This window comes from Lichenostomus cassidix, chromosome 3, assembly GCF_008360975.1.
Source record: "Lichenostomus cassidix isolate B80296 chromosome 3, HeHo_3.0, whole genome shotgun sequence".
Lineage (NCBI taxonomy): Eukaryota > Metazoa > Chordata > Aves > Passeriformes > Meliphagidae > Lichenostomus > Lichenostomus cassidix.
This window is the reverse complement of record NC_139483.1, coordinates 23,199,289-23,216,288: the sequence shown is the minus strand read 5'-3', so window position 1 is coordinate 23,216,288 and position 17,000 is coordinate 23,199,289. Positions and strand designations below refer to the sequence as shown.

The window sequence follows — 17,000 nt, the reverse complement described above, 5'->3', positions numbered from 1 at the left end:
CTACCTCCACTGGAATTACTTTTGATACATCCTGGGACTGCATTTGTGTTTTCACAATAAGTCAGTGGTTCAATCTTCATACAATTAAGTGGCATGTTATAGCCCTTTTCCCTACCATTTAATTCTGGCAAACAGCTGTTGGCAGGTAGAACATTGCTAGCAACTCCTGAATGTGTGATCTCTCACCATGAATAATTTAATCTTGTTTTATACCACTCCAGCCTCAGGAACATCTAGGTCTTACTGTATTAAAATCTCAGCTTACAACTCTACCAGTTTGGCCTCCTGGCTTCACGTCATCAGTGAAATTTCAGTGCTTCTACTTTCCTGTGTTAAGTTCATTAGTGTAAACACTAAGCCAAATAGGTCCCAGCAGGCTGGAGGCAGATGCTAGCAACCAAAATATCTACAGCAGGTTCTTTGGAAGTTTACAGCCTGACAGAGAAGAAAGGAATAAATATGTTGGTGAAACAAGTTGCTGCTGGTGAGAGGGAACTCCACAAGCCTGGCTGATCTGCAAGGAAATGATTGCATCCTCTGTGACAGTCACTGTAAGCCAGCATGGTTACCTTGCACACAAGGAACCTGTTGATAAGGCATGGGAATCTAGGACTAAAACTAGGGGCAAATAAAAAATTGCAGGCAAACAGTGGACTGGCTGAAAGTTTTCTGCAAAGCCTCTTTGTACCAAGAGTAGATTCCTGTTAAATAAGCTTTTAATCAGGTCTTATTAAAAAAAAAAAAAGTGAAGAAATAAGAAAAAGCAGCTCAGTAACATTAAAATTCACCTCCCAACAATTTCTATTAATTCACCTTTGGAAGAAATTTTAAAACCCAGCAATTCAGGGAAAGCAAGCTGGAAGGGAAGGCCAATGCAAAACCCTGCAGGTGATAACAGAGCAAAGATATTGCAATACAAACTGTCTTAAAGGCTGAAATTACTGCTTCAATGAAGCCAGCACAGAAAGACACATGCAATGGCACTTAAGCAAATTTTTAATTTCTGTGAATCACATTCTTAGGTGAATATGAAAGGCTTGCATAGGAAAATAATAGGAAAGGAGAAGAAAAAAAAAATCGAAGAAGTCTTTGTAGATTAGCTAAGAAGTATCTACTGTGGAAAGCAATCCTGAAGACATGAAGTATTTAGATACTTCAGAAATTTGAAGATGGTGACGCCACAAAACCAAAATCCTCCTGTTTTCCAAAAAACATGCCTCAAACAGAAATCATCAAGTAGTTTTGTAGAAGCATGTGAGAAACCTTCATCCTCACTTAATGATTTCTTCAACCAAACTGGACAAAATACAAGAAGAATGTATTTTATATTACACTAGTCATTAGACAAGACACTGAGGTAGCCCCACAAGTCTGTGCTGTCATTAATTGCTCTTCAGCTAGCAAACATATACATAAAGGGATGTCTAATGAGCATACAGTAGATTTTACATACATATATATATATATATATATATATACACACACACAAGTTTAGTTCTAAAGGAATTATTACAGTAATTTTTCAAATTATTAGTGACTACTTTTCAGTAGGTCCCACCCCATCTAGTTTGAAAGATCAACCTGGACTGATGCATTAAAACGCTCAGCTCACTTCTATTTGTGTGTAGCAGCACCCTAAAGTGATTTACAAGCAAATGAAAAACCCCAAAAGACTTCAACTAGCTTGGCCAAGCAGAACACTTGAGTAATATACAATAAACTACCACATCCAGGGTACATTTATTAATCTGTCTTCACCTTCTAGTTGCTTGACCAGTGAAGTTATGCTTTTTAATACTACAAATAGCTTCTTTCCCACAAGCCTTCTGCTTTCAGGACTGTGTCCAAGAACTCTGCAGGACCACTAACCTGAGGGACAAGAGCTTAGAAGCCTGTTTCTAATTTAAACCAGTGCTAACAGCACAGAGATGAATAACCAAATCCAGCAACCATGCCCAGACTGTTACAGTGGAATTAAGATGTGGCTGCAGGTCTGCCATCTCTCAGCCCAAGCTATAATGTGCCAATGCTTGCTGAACCTGGCAAACAGACATGCACTGTTGTTATTGAGCCCTGGTGCAATGCCAACCAAACAGTCGAAAAAAACAGATGAGACAAGAGACTTGCCTTGATTTGGAATGATTTTACATCTTTGCCTTGCAATTTCTTAACAGATCTTTGATTATTAATTTTACATAATCTGGTAAGTAAACTTTGCTTTTTCATTTATTGGGTGACACTAAGAATCTAGGTATTAACAACAGCTACCAATAGCACTGAAGTAACTGAAGTTTAATGTTAAACTCTAGCTTTTTATTAAAAGAAAAAAAGGACTCAAAGGAATACTGGACACAAACAAGCTCAGTAAGACTCTGTCTAAAGGCTTCCTGCGTATATAAAATCCCAACTTCACCAAGAATCAGTAAGAAAACTCCCAAATACACAATTTGGTTTTGTGACAGTATTGATGGTTTTTAACAATATGCACTGTGCCTGAACAAGAGCAAGAAGCCCAATAACAACAGACTGGGTCTCCATTTGCCCTCAGGCACATGAGCACCCTCAACAACCACCTGATATAAAATCTCTGTGTGATGAAAAAGCAATCTGAGGCAGTCACTCAATTTTGCACTCTCAGCAGACAGGACACACTGTCAGCAGGGTACATTTTTTCCATTGTGCGCCTCACGATTGCTCTGTCTCTGAAGTTAGAACTGTAGCACTGTTAAACTAACAGAAGAAAAAGTACTGGAAACTAATACAGCACAATTTAAAAAAAAAACAACAAAACCCAAAAAACTCAGGAATGCAGTGAATGTTTTTCATTAATTCTTTCACATATGGTTTCTATTGCCATCCAAAAGGTTTAAGTGTCTCTTATTACTTTATAATAAGTGAACAAGTGATTCATATACGGAGTTGCTATCACTGAAAACCAAACTCAAACATACAATCTCAGTGAAATAAATTACCTTTTATCTTAAAATAAGCCAGGTCTTTAACTTCTGGGTATAAAAATATGACTGCCTTATGATTAATACTTTAAAAATGTTTCTGCTGAAGTGAGAAGCAAGATGGCTTTTATAGGCAATTATAAACACCTGCTGGTAAAGAATTTAAAAGAATAACTTTAGTTAGGGTCCTTTTAAGGCTACACAAAGCACCTGTTCATTTCACCCACAGCTTTATTGGATTTTCACAGAATTTTAGTACTGGATTGCCATGCAAAAAGGCTGGCATGGTTTACAAGAACAAACAAACAAACTGCCCCTATTACCTCTGCTTCAGCACATACCCAGAAGCATAAAGCTCAGACTAACCTTATGTGAAATATATGCAATTCAACCCAAGTGGGAGAGATAAAGGCAGCAAGGGAATAAAACTGGGTACAGAGAAGGTAATACCAGCTAATAACAACACCAAAAGAAACCACATTGAATCAACACTGACTATCACAAGATAGATATTATTGCAGTAACTTCTGTGGCTAGAAAAATTAGATTCCAAGAACTAAGGATACAAAAATGTATTCATCTATATTTTGCGGTAATATACTATACCAGCATTTTCAAAGCTGTTTCTTTAATAGCTGAATCAAAAAAAGGAAACAAAGTGATTCCAGGATGTTCAAAGCAACAAAAAATTGTCATCTTCCATCTCATTATCCCATGCAAACACCTTCTGCTATGAAAATTTGCAATTTCACACTGGTTCCAAACTTATTTTATGTGTGTATAAAGACACTGACGTATTTTTAACATAGATTTTCTTTGAAGCTTGACAGTTTGCACATCAGCAGTCTTCCCAAGAGCCTCTTTCACAGAATTTCTAGGTCTAGGAAGCACATGGATGCAATCCTTATGGGAGGTGAGTGCTGGGGGCATTCAGAATGTTTTACACACAGCTCAGTGAAATGAGCAGCTCAGGGGAGCTGCTGTAACTTAATTAACACCGTGCTAGAGACTGTTTGCCCCTAGAGGCAAAGGCTGGCAAGCCACAAAGGAGTGTTAAAGCAGCTGTAACTTTTCCTGCCTTTGCATTCCAGAACAGGAAGGTTCTGTACAAACAACATGAGCAAGGGGAACACTTCACCCCACACTGTCCAAGTCCACAGGATTTACCTCAGAAGCCTTATGCTAACTGTCTGTGCAACTCTTCAGCTTCCTGACCAGCTGGGTCAAGGTGCCAACTGAACTTGGTTTACTTGTGTGGCAACCATCAAGTACAAAACAGGCTAAGGTCACCTGCCCTGACAGAGAAGTGACCAAGCATTGCTAAGCGTATACTGGAAAGGATGGGTGAACCTGCTGCAACAACAGTAACTTACACATGCTTTTTTCCATGGCCGAAAACACAACACTAAAGCTAACCCAGTCTCACACACACAGACTTACTCTAAAACCTGTCCAAAAACACATTTAATGGTCCATATTAAAAAAAAAAAAAAAAAAACAAAAAAAAAACCAAACTGCAAAAAAACTTTGAATCCCCTAACTGCAACTGCATCCATGTTAGAGGCAGAATTCCGTTTTACTGCACCGTGTGTTTAAAATGGAGCAAATGCATTTTCTAGGACAAGACTTTTCCTCCACCTCCCACATATGTGGGGCCCTGTTATCTGCCTCATGTCTGCCTTTCATTCCAGTTAGGCTCAGAACAGGCTATGGCATGACACACTTGGAAGGTGCCCATCCTCTGCACAGTAACACAGTAGACAGCAGGGAACACATCGAAGCCTCTGAAGTTACAGCTATCAAAATGAGAGAACTTCAGGATGGTCCATTCTTGGCAGCACACAATCGAGTTGTAGAAGCACGTTGTAAGGAAATAATTAGTACTGAAGGCATTTTAGCTATATGCAACTTGGCTTTGTGAAAAGCTGTCTTTAGTAGAAAGGTATTTTTAATATAACAGCTTTATTCAAAAACTTGCAAAGCTAAATTGCATCTGGTCTGGCCACTACTGATTACTTTTCTTTTTACAGTAACCATTGCTGCACATATGTACTATTCCACAGGTGATGATAAACACCATGGCATAATGAAACATTTCTACTTTGCTCTTCATACTTATTCATTCTCTTTCACACATCTTGTCTCTGAAAGATGCTTTTGATGAGCATCAAGCCAGAGTATTTTTATACCTGTAATTTCCTTGTGAACTAGAAAAAGATAAAGCAAACGGATTCAAGTTGACTTCATTTTCATTCCAACAGTTCGTATATTAACTTTCAAAAAATCAGTGTTTTATTCTTTTTTGAAGGGACCAAAAGCAATCAAACTGTGAATAATGTAAACTTGCTGACAGCACAGAATATGAAGACTACAGATTTGTTATTTAGCAGCAGAAAAGCATGAGACAAAATCTCCGTACATAGATCTGTTGTGTACGGCATGCACTTGGGTTACATGCTTTAGTTTTGAAATTGCATGCTTCAGGACAGTTTGCAGGACATCAAAGCAGAGTAGTTTTGCAACATCAGAGGTGGACTTCTTTTGTTGTCACATCCCACCATGTTCAGAGAGGTTGCTTCTTTTCCTGAGGAACAAGCCAGCAGCAGCAAGTAGCCACAGAATGCAAGATTCATTGGTGCAAAGAAATACACTTCAGAAGAGACTCATTTTTCATTTCAGGAGACTATATTAAAACCTTCAGTCTCTGTTCTTATTTAATCAGCATTTATATGTTGTAATATTGGCAAGACAGAAAGCTGAGGTAAAACAAATCTTTTAGTTGGCAGTTCTTAATACTCTGATATCTTAGGCAACAATGCAAGGCTTCTATTTGAACACATATTCCTCTCTGAGGAAATTATGTCTGTCATATTTATTTTAACTATCCCCAAATAATCCCCATATAAATTCAACGTGCATATGAATATAAATTCTCGTAAGAAGAGAGTTGAAATATTAAGAGAATATGCACTGATGCTCTTTGATGGTGAAAAGCCAAATAAAAGATTCGTGAGTGCTAAATTAGAAGAAAGCGACCAAAGGGCATAGCTCAATTCTTACCTTGGCTGTTTTTTTCACGAGTTGACATTTTTGCTGGTTATGGGACAGAAATAAAATATCTTAAAACTATTTCTAAAGTCTCACTTGTACCTGCTTGGATGAAGACTGGCACATAGGTCAAAACTTTACAGATTTTTGTCATAATCTCTCTCTATGCACATACACATAGAGAAAATAATTTTAAAAAGGGGTTTGTTTCAAATCCTCCCACCACCCACCTACCAAAAATTTCTCTACTTACTAGAGATCCATGTCTGGAGTAACTTTTTGCCAAATGAATTCTTGGAGCTGATTAATACTATTTTATCTCTAAACCCCTGTTTCATAAGCATATGTCCCAATGCATTCATTTACAGGAAATACTACTCAGTCAAAAGCAAATATTTTCAACTTCATCCAGTATTTAAAAATAAATGTTTTTATTTACCTTGGCTGACAATGACATCTTTGTGCCTGGGGAAAAATTAAAAATATTATCATTAATAATATGAAAAATGCTTATCAAGGCAATACCATCTAGTTTTCACCCATTATTGCATTTGGCAATCTCATCAGATTCTGTGTACAGTTAACTGTAGCATAGGATGCTCAAGAGCTAATCTGTAGTGCATTTTTACTCATTCTATGCAGTTCACAGTATCTTTCAAGTAACTTAAAGTCTTTGGCCCTATGGCAAAGGCTTCTAAGACTACTCTGATAATTACAAAATACAAAAAGCATTTAAAAATAAATTATGTAGGGCATGTTCCTTGTGCACGGAAAATTCCATTTTGAGATTGAAAACTTGTAATAACCAAATGTTTGAAGCTGCCAAACATCCTCAGGCCTGCATGCAAAGCATTTAACACCTGTCAAAATAAGCTGTCAGCATACAACACCACAAATTTTTCTAGGAATTAATTCTATTGGACACATGGATTAAATGTAAGCAAGTTGCAGTTTCATTTAAACCAGATCCCTGCAGCATTTCTGGATGTGCAACACAAAGTCTTCAACAGAGTGTAGTTGAGACATCTCTCCTTACCAGAGCCAGAAATGAGTTACTCACGAAAAACCTCAGTAATATTTTGTTGTAAGGAGCGAAGAAATACTAATTTCCAGCATCAGACCTACTTCTTAATCGAATAACACGCCTTGATAGGAGAATGTATTGCATAAAATACCCTCTTGACTTCATTTGAAATTCAGCAGAAAGGTATGAGTGGCATCCAGTATTTTTAGCCAGATGGAGGTCAGATTTTTGTAACCGTGACAAAGGGTCAAGCATATGCATGAGGAAAGTCATCTCTGGCTAATGGTGGAATCACCCTTTACCACAGTGCCAAATGAAAAATTTAAAGTGGATTCCCAGTCTTGCCTGACAAACACTGAATGATGGGGCTGCCGTGGGAACCCTCTTCCTTCTTACAGCTTTATCAGACTGATTTACAGCTCAGTGCTGACTTAAAGGCTGAGCTGCATAAACAAAGTTCATATCCTGGGCTGATAGTGCAAAGCATATGTAAAACATTTCTGTCCTGGGGCCCACATTAGGGGCTGAATTCTACTCCCTTGCACAAGACTCCTGTAGCTTCAAGTGGACGAAGCCAATGTTTCTTAATTAGGAACAATAAATGCAATATAACAATATGCCTTTGCACAATACCAACAAGTTCTTATGGAAATGTGGCACACAGAATGTGAGTAAGAAATGAGTATTAATGTGTGTCCTTGTAAACAAATAGTGCCTTTGTTATAAATCCGAGCATGAGAACAAGGTACACAATATAACACCCAGTCTTCAATCAGGTGATGGTCTACAATTCATGTTTGAAGCTTTGTTTTTGCCAAATATAAAGACAAAACAGCTTCAAGCCATGAACAGACAACTTTCTCTAAAAATAATTAAAAATAAGCTTTTCTTGTCCACACTTTTGTTAGAAACCTTTTTTTCTACATTAGAGACTGCAAAAGGGCAACACTTAAGGTCTCAGAAATAAGCAGAATCATAGAAAAATGAAATAAAATACTTCTATTTTGGCCATGTCTGAACCAATATATAAAGTGTCAATCCAAGTAAAATTTATTTTTTATTTTTATCGAATTTGAAATATATAACACACTGTGAAAGGTATTTTAGCAGCATAGCAATAACCCCAGCAAAAATATCAAGGCAGAGGGTTTTGTCATTCCAAAATATTATCCAGCAGTACCCTGCTATAATCTAAATTGCCAAAGGGCTTTTAAATTCCAACAGTGAAAACCAATTATAAAAGGAAAGGAAATACTTGCAAAATATGTAATGCATAATTCCCTCACACACAGCACTCCACTGCTCTGCAGAACTCTTCAGGCTAAGCATAAAGCTTTTAGTAAATGTGCAGATATCCACACCCAAGATTAGTTTGTTTTTGTTCTCCCCAGTCCTAGGGAAGAAGGAATGCACTTGCACCACTCTTGACTATGTATTTGACAGTCTTATGTGCAAGCTAAGGAGAGCACTATGGACATAATCATAAAAATACTGGCAATTACTCTGAAAGGTCTAAAGTGCTTTACTTGTTGGAATGGGAGGCATTTTCAGGTAGCTCTGCCTTGGACCAGTTAAGGGCTATTTGAATGCAGATTAATGAGCAGATCTTTGAATCTGCAGACAACGCCAAGCTGGAAGGAGCTGCCAGCACATTGGAGGGATATTGACAAATAGGAAAGGGGTCAGTCAAAAAATCAACAGTACAACTTCAGCAAAATTTCAACAAAGTCAAAAAGAGAAACGAAGTGTGTGAATACAAAGTGGGAAGCCCAACTGGCAGAGAGTACTGAGGACAAGAGTGGGTCACAATAGGGGTCAACAACGTGGAGTTACAGCAAAAAGCAAACTCTTGCCACTGTGCTGACAGAACAGGAGTAACTACTCTGTGCTATTCATCTCCAGAGGCTTTCCCTGGTGACTACAAACCAAGAAAACCTGCTGCTGAGGAAGGATGAGAGGAATGGTTGGCTACAGCATATCACCTGCTGAAGGTGACACTGAAAAGAAGATCCCTGCCTACTGTCTAGAATCTGCAATCAGGAACCTGCTAAACAGTTAAATTGAGAGACCTATCTGAAATCATAAAAGTATATTCCTACTATCACAGTCTACTTTGGAAATATATACCATGTGAAATCCAAAAACTGACTGCAAGAAATATGTTTGCATTTTCAAATCATCTTTAATTAGGGGAAAAAAACAGTTGGAAGTTTCACATCACTGGCATTAGGCCATAAATGTCATAATTCTGCTAATCCAAACAGGCAATTAAAATGTATTTACACAAGAATTATTTTATAATAATCTTAAAATTCCATGGGCACCTGGAGCACCAAACTGGTTATATAAATACTCACACTAAAAACAAAGATGCAAAAGGTCCTAGCATATCTACCGGTAAGTTCACTAGAATTGTGTGATTTAATAGTATTTTGACTCTAAAGCTCACTTGATTTTATGTACCAAATCAATACATACTTGTCTGCATTCTTTGCCACTTTTGATATTAATTTAGATGTTGATGCTACTCTCATCAGCTTGTTACGACTGTCATCTGAACTCTCCCAAGCACTGTGAGGTTTTTCCACAGTCAAGGATTTCTTTATGCTAGAAGAAACAAAAACATATTTTACAATTACAAGATAATAATGTAACAATAACTGGAACTCGTATGCAACGGACAGATCAAGCAGCAGGAGACAAAAGCAGAGCTAGATCTTCCTTCAAGCTGCAGCATGAAACAGGGAAAAAAGATTAGTCAAAAAGTTCTAACTGGATGAATGAAAACAATTGAGCAAGACAATTGCCATGTTTTTTCTATTCTTTTCCATTTCCAAATGTTCTTACATAAAGACTTGAATAAAAAAAATATACTTCATTACTACATTGCTAACAAATTACCATAGCGGAAAAAATGAGGCTAAGTATATAAGCCTTAAAGAATAAACTGTATTTAAAAAATCAATTAAGTAGATAACAATGTAATTTTTTTCCCCCTGATTAACTGTTCACCAGCTTTAGCACATTGATTTCTGAGGCAGAACAGTTCTATCAGATTACAGTTTCATATGGAAGCTTTGCAGTTAGCACATACTAAATCACATTAATGGCTTTAATCTTTTTAGATAAATGTCTGCAAACCTCTTGCATGAGTAAGACAAGCTAGGTTTGGCCTGATACTACAGACAATTAAATCCATGAATTCTGATGTAATTTTTCAGCAATCTTATTACAGCCAATTTACACTAATGGGAACTTGCAAATTTTCCAGCCACTAGTTCAATAATTTCACATATGCCTTAATCATGGAATACATGTTCAAAAAGTCATCCAGCCCAAATTATCCTTCAACCAGCTGATTTAGAATTTGCACATGTCCTGCTAATAGTATCACACTTCATCCCGTCAGAAATGCTTTTTGCAGGAGTTAAGTCCTGAAATGCAACCTTAGAAATGGCAAGCTCCTTCCACAGCACCTCAAGAGGCTCAAAGGTCCTGCGACAAACAAGTTAATCAAATCAAGTTAAACCCGTATGAGACTAAAAAAGGCATTTATCGTTTCCCCACACTGCAAAAGATTAGTAAGCAAGACTTCAGACATCTTTACAGTGAGATACCAGGCAAGAGAACAACAGGCCGCAAGTTCAGCTTCAGACAACTTACAGGTTTGTGCAAGACATGGAGACAGAGCCTTTATGGAGTGTTATAACATGCATCAGTCAAGTGGGAGTTTAAATATTTATTAGAGCTGTGAATTCAAGCAATGCAAGACAACAATCTTGTGAACTACAGTAAATTTCAGAATAATAAATTTCATTTCCATTTCGTTTCAGTCTCTAAATGTCAAAGAGTAAAAAAAAAAAAAAAAAATTTTACACCTTCCAAAACAGTGAGGTGACAATGAATAAAAATTAAAAAAAACCCAAAAAACAAAACCATGCCAAGTGACCTGTATAGTTTTGAAACTCAGAAGTTATCACCCAAATCTTAAAATCCATTTTCTTGACTTCAAAAAGACATCTAATATTCCTAAAACATTTTTTTTTCCTTCCTGTGTCTAGTTCCCGCAAAAATGAGTGGGAACTTAACAGGCAATACTAGATAAACTTCTGTATTTACTCAAGTCAAGCAGTCCTATGATCTGGGTGTAAAACTAGAACTTCACTCATGTAAGGAATCAAAGTGAGCCATCCTGCAACCTAGCAGGAATTTAAAAGGGAAGAGACATGATATTAAAAAAACCAACAAAAAAAAACCCCTGCAGTCACTTGATAGAATAATTTGAGAGAAAAAATTTCTGAACCAAGGGTTGCAATGATACTAGTATTTAAAAAATACTGCTATGAGATGTAATAAATGGCCATGTGGAAAATACACTCCATAATTCAGCTATGCCAGACAAAATCTATGAAGTGTATTTGAGAAGGATCAAGTCAGAGTCATTAGATATTTTAAAATCATGGCTGATTAGAAGTAATCTACTGTATTAGGATTTTAACCTGAGAACAAAAAAAATTCATAATCTTAAAAATATACTCAGGAAAACATGCATTTTTACATATTTGTCCTGCTGCAATGCATATTGAATGCATCTTCTTTAGCAGAAAAAGTATCAAACCTAAACTTGATCATGAGATTAGAACTATTTCACATGACTTGTTGTCAAATATGAACTCAGTATCATTACAATCATTTTCTAGATCTGTACTGTGGTACTGTGAAAACCTTTTAGCTGGAGCAGAACTCTTGCTTTCTGGAGTTTGCCTGTGTGTTTGGAGAGTCTGTGAGGAGGGCTGGGGAGAAGGTGATGCTTGAGTTTGTGCACTTTGATCATTAGAATGAGAGTCCTCTTTTTTTTCTTTTTGTCCTGGAGGTTTTTCCTTCTTTTTTTCTGTACCGCTGTAAAATAAAGTGTAACATAAGGAGGGAAAAAAGAGAACAAGCAAATTAGCAAGGTGGGAGAAAATGTCCTCTGTGAAAAGATGGGAGAAGTATCTAACAACTTACTATAAACAATCACTGAAAGAACACTGATTATTTACCCAATCTCTTCATGTTAGCATTTTGCTGAAATAAGTTTTATCCACTAGCTCCAAAAATAAAAAACAGGGAGGGAGGCATAGAAGATTATTTACATATTTTAGTTGTACTACATTTACTCTCATTTTAAAATGAACATAACTTTGATTTTACTATGTCCTTCTCTCACAAGTTCTCCTACAACATTCAAAGCTGACTCAAAGTGATGCTCCATAAGTCTGCTGTCCCTCAGGAAGAAACCATCCTCTGGTTCAGAGCTCACTGACCACCTTCTTGTGCTGCCAGCCAAGGCTCAGTGCAAGTGAAAGGCAGGACTGTGATTTGTGCTGTTTCCCATTAGTGTAAGCCCACCACGAAACTGTATTTGTGGACATAAATGCTACCACTTATCTTTGAGCTGCCACCAAAACCCTGGAATGCTGGTGCTTGTCCCTGGGCTCTCCCTGGCTGCAACAGAGTTCCAAGGAAATAATCCCTCAAAACTCATGGCTGTTTTGATCTATAGTTGAGTAACATTAGATTGTCTCACCACTTCTTTAATGACAGCTAAGAACACACCTTAATTTTCGTAGTGCTGTATTTATTAGGTTAATATTTGAAACAAATTTAAATACATGCCCTGAGCAACTTTACGTCTATTAAGAACCAAGCCAAAGGTTTGTTATGTAAACAGAAAGATTAATTATAAGGCTATTCTATGAAGTTACATACTTTGCAATATACTGAATCATCAAAACACTAGCAGGACCTGAAAGAGACAAGTACGTTTGAATACATGGCCTTTTCCTTTTTTAAGGTAAAAAAAAAATCTTCCAAGATAGATTACTCAGTGAACAAATAAAGCAAGATATAAACACCAGCTAAAAATTTAATAGAAATATTTTTCTCTTAGGAGCAAAGTAACCTGCAAAGTGAAACAGAAAAGAGTATCTTTCTGAACAGGAGAATCCAGATTTCTGTTCCCTTGCACCAATTTCCCCCTGCCTCAAATTCTAGCATGACCTTAATTATTTGTATTTCCATTTACTTTTTCCCAAAACACAAAGAAAACAGTAAATCAACATTCAAAATAAATTAATAAAAACAGACCCCCAATTTTAACATATCATTCTTAAGGACCTGTTTTTGCTTCTTTTATTATTTCAGTTATATCATCTACCACTGAGACAAAGCCCCCAACACTTACATGAGTTCAGCTTTTCCAACTGCTTTCAGAGAAGAAAAGCATTGAGAAACAGGTCAAAACATGAGCATAAAACCCAGACACATTTGTAAGGATCACTCAGGATTTCTACTGAAAAACATACTTAGTAGTTTAAAATGTCAATATAATTCATCAGAGTGACATTTCCTTTTCAAGAAAACCAGATGAAAACAAAACAAAGAGCTTTCACATTTCTTGAGGGCATATATGTGATCACAGAGAACTGTGGGATTTTGATTAATAATTTATAGCCAGAAGTCCTTAATTAATTGGTAGCATAGAAATCTATTATTATTTTTTATTCACAAGACGTAGCTTGCACTGCTGGATGCAAAGCATACTACACTTAATCTTTTTGCAGGCTGTTGCAAGAAGTGCAGTATCGTGCAATAAACTTTTGGAATGTCTTTTCACTGTAGAAGACAAGTCTCTCTATTCCAACTATGACAGGTACACTCAGACCTCTGCATTCACTATCCCATAAACGCAGGATTTCTCACAACAAAGACAATCCATTAGGTCAGGATTTTTGTTGTTACAGTTTTAGAACAAAACCACATTTCACAAGACATGTTTCAAATTTTCCTCTTCCCTCTAGCTGGGGACTTCAAATCCGGTCTAATAATGGCAAAAGAGATAAGAAAATTAGGAAGAGAACAACATAATGACTTCCTCAAGGCCACCTTGCAAAGCTACAAAGAATGGTTGTAGTTGGCCAGAACAATGGCTCACTTGGGTCATCTGCCTCTGATGGTAGCATTAGAGTTCTCCAGTGAGGTCATTATCCGCAAGCCCTTTCACTACTTTTTCTAATGTCCTGTTTACAATGACACATCAGCGACACTGCAAGTCACCTCTGCACTCAACCAGCAGGCTCAGCTGAATGCCACCTGCTGATAGCAGCATGTAATCTAATTTATCAATTCAGTCTCACATTTTCTGTGTTCCTACCCAAACTCTTTTAGCACATCTGATCGATCTCCTAGAAACTACAAGTTCGGTGTGGGAATCTCTTCAATGAGCTTGTCAGCTGCAGATTATCCATTTCACTTTCTTAACCTGTTTGTTTGGCCACGAAAATATCTGGACCACTCCAGTTTCAGTCTGGGTTGCAGCACAAGGTATATCGTGGATTCCAACAAAGTGCTTTTATCTATCACCACGTTTTAAGTGGGCTTGTTTTTTTGTCTGCCATTTTAATTTGGAAGGAAATCATGTAGCTATATGGCAGTCTGAGTACTGAATATCTTCGTTCTGAATTTATTTGGTGTGCTCACCTCTGCTAAAATCTTCAGCTTAATTGTATTATGACTGGGTAGTACAGAGTGGCTCTCCCACCAATACCTCTTCTAGTAGGTCTTGTGTAACTGCTGAAACCAAATCAAAACCAGCATCCTTTCTGTGGGTTTCTACAGACTAGTTGTTCCGGGAAGCAGGCATTTAATGCATCCAAAAATTCTTTCCAAAACCCAGTTTGATGAGGCATTTCTTCAGTCTGCAGTGAATAGTTGAGAGGTATTACTATCTGTCCTAATTTTGCAGCTTCTCTGATTTCACTTAGTACAATGTTTCATCCTTTGGACCACAACACACTGGCATCTACTGTGGATGGTGGTCACTCTGAAACATCAAGATTATTGTTATCAGATGCTGTTTTCAGAAGAATGTTTAGTCCTAGAGAAAATGATCAAGCAGGTTTCTGATAGTCATTGTCTGGTTGTTGTTTGTTTGTTTGTGCAAAGTCTGTTTCCAATCCAGACAATAGCATTCGAATTTTCTCAACACATACATATGTCATCTCTGTCAATGGCATATCATCTACTTGCTGTTCAGGGAACATTCCTGGGCTCTGATTTTAGTGATTGCTGATATTTTAGCATGCCATTGTTGAAATCAGACATCCTGCTGCTGTGGAGCTACTGAGGCAGCTGATCATCCCCCAGATCTCAATGTTCAGGTTAGTAGAACAAGATTAAACAGTCTAGGAAATGAAACTGCTCGTTCATAGAAGCAATTCACACACTAAAATTCAACACCAGTAACAGTTTGGACACAAGTAGGTCTTCTGTTATTTTGGCTAGATGTATGGCTGCATATTTTTAGAACATGCAAAGCCATAACCAGGCTATGGGGTCTGTTTAGAACCTAAAGGTTAATTCAGCTGATGACCATGTCCACCTGCTGTACTAGCTCAAGCTTCAACCTGAAGAAAGGCCTGGATAAGCTTGAACATTCCAGTCTCCTTTGGCCTCCCTCCTTTTCAACACATCAAGTGTTAGAAATAAACATGGTTACCCTGCCTTTGTAAGGAGATGGGACTACTATTGACAATTACTTATGTTTCCTTTCACCTTTCTTGAGCTGGTAGTTTTTCAAAAGGGCAAGTTTGTTTTCTTTCATACACCAAAAAAAAATATTAAAGGAATAAAGACGTGACAGTGAAATGAACTACTGGAAAAAGAACTTTCCTACACCTTTGTAAAACACGTCTTGATGAAGGGAGTCACATGTCTTCAGCTGCACTGGGAGCACCAAAACCTCCCCTGGACAGTTATTCGGAGGCCCAGGGAGAGCTGCCCTCTGCATATGAAGGTTTTCTCTTTTGGCCTATCCAGGTCTCCTTTTAAAGACCTTAACTCAGATGAAAGGGATGCCAGCCACTCCACTCTGCTCTTCTTAAGTAGTCAAGTGTTGAGCAGCCAATGAATCAAGAAGGTGATTCAGCAGAAATGCAAGCTGAACACCACAGGAACCGGACTGGCTCTCATCAAAGTGCCAAGAGCCACATGGGTAAGATTAATGGAGAAGTGCTAACTAAGAAATACCTTCCTGCAGGAATGCCTTTTGTCCCTGTGCCTGTCGCACTAGCAGATAGACACATACACTGATCACTGTCTGATTTATCGTTGAAAAGTAAACGTAAGAATTCAATAAAAAGAAACATTGCAATGCTACACAGTAAAGAAAAGCAAAGAATGGGGCACTACCCTTGCTTTCCAAATTCCAAAGGGCACTAAAGCGTCTTCTGGTTTGTTCTCATACAGTTTATATTTGCATGCAGCATTTTCATTCCCTAAAGTATATAATTTCCCTGTCTTGTTGTACAGCACAGTATTTACATCCACACTAGAAGATAAACCAGCCACTGGAGCGACCAGAGTACTCTACGGACGCCAAGAATTTGTTCACATAACTTACCACAGTTACACATTAGAGTATTCTCTGCCCCGTGGCTATATCTGGCAGCCTGTTCTTCACAACAAACAAGAATAGGTACAAAACCTACTGCTCAAGAAGCCATGCAATCATTGTCTAACAGACCCACAGAAAAAAGCAGTTTCAGCGAATGCTTTGTCTACTGCATGAAGCTGAAAGTATTACATGGAGAAAAAAACACTATTGTTCAGTTCTTAGCTCATTTAACTTACGAATTACTCAAGCAATGTTATTTCTTCACATTCGAGATCTGATATGGATATTCTTAACACAGACCAAGTAGCCATATTTTGGGTTAGATTCTCTACCCAAAAATGTAACTTTTTATCTTACACAATTCACTGTTGTCTCATAACTATTTTGCTAATGCCTACTATTTACACTGCAGACAATGAAGTCAGTTTTGCACTTTGCACTTTAATTTCTTTAAGGAAAGGAAGGAGACAGAAAAAAAAAAAAAAAAGCACATGAATACCAGAAGGAAAAATTTTCCTTTTGTACTGGAAGTACATTA

The 17,000-nt window shown here is 37.4% G+C and overlaps 1 protein-coding gene across 6 annotated transcripts in view; it reads right to left on the bottom strand.

Moving 5' to 3' along the window:
• Positions 1-17,000, bottom strand: part of EML4 (EMAP like 4) — a 151,711-nt gene that overhangs the window by 41,413 nt on the left and 93,298 nt on the right. For 3 of the 6 annotated variants that reach the window (XM_085054949.1, XM_085054950.1, XM_085054944.1), the window contains exons 4-7: positions 11,752-11,925; positions 9,505-9,633; positions 6,442-6,467; positions 6,015-6,047 (exon numbers count right to left, since the gene is read on the bottom strand). In XM_085054949.1, coding sequence (XP_084911075.1) covers positions 6,015-6,047; positions 6,442-6,467; positions 9,505-9,633; positions 11,752-11,925 — 362 coding nt within the window. The remainder of the gene's footprint in view (positions 1-6,014; positions 6,048-6,441; positions 6,468-9,504; positions 9,634-11,751; positions 11,926-17,000) is intronic. The other 3 variants (XM_085054946.1, XM_085054947.1, XM_085054948.1) reach the window with 3 other exon arrangements.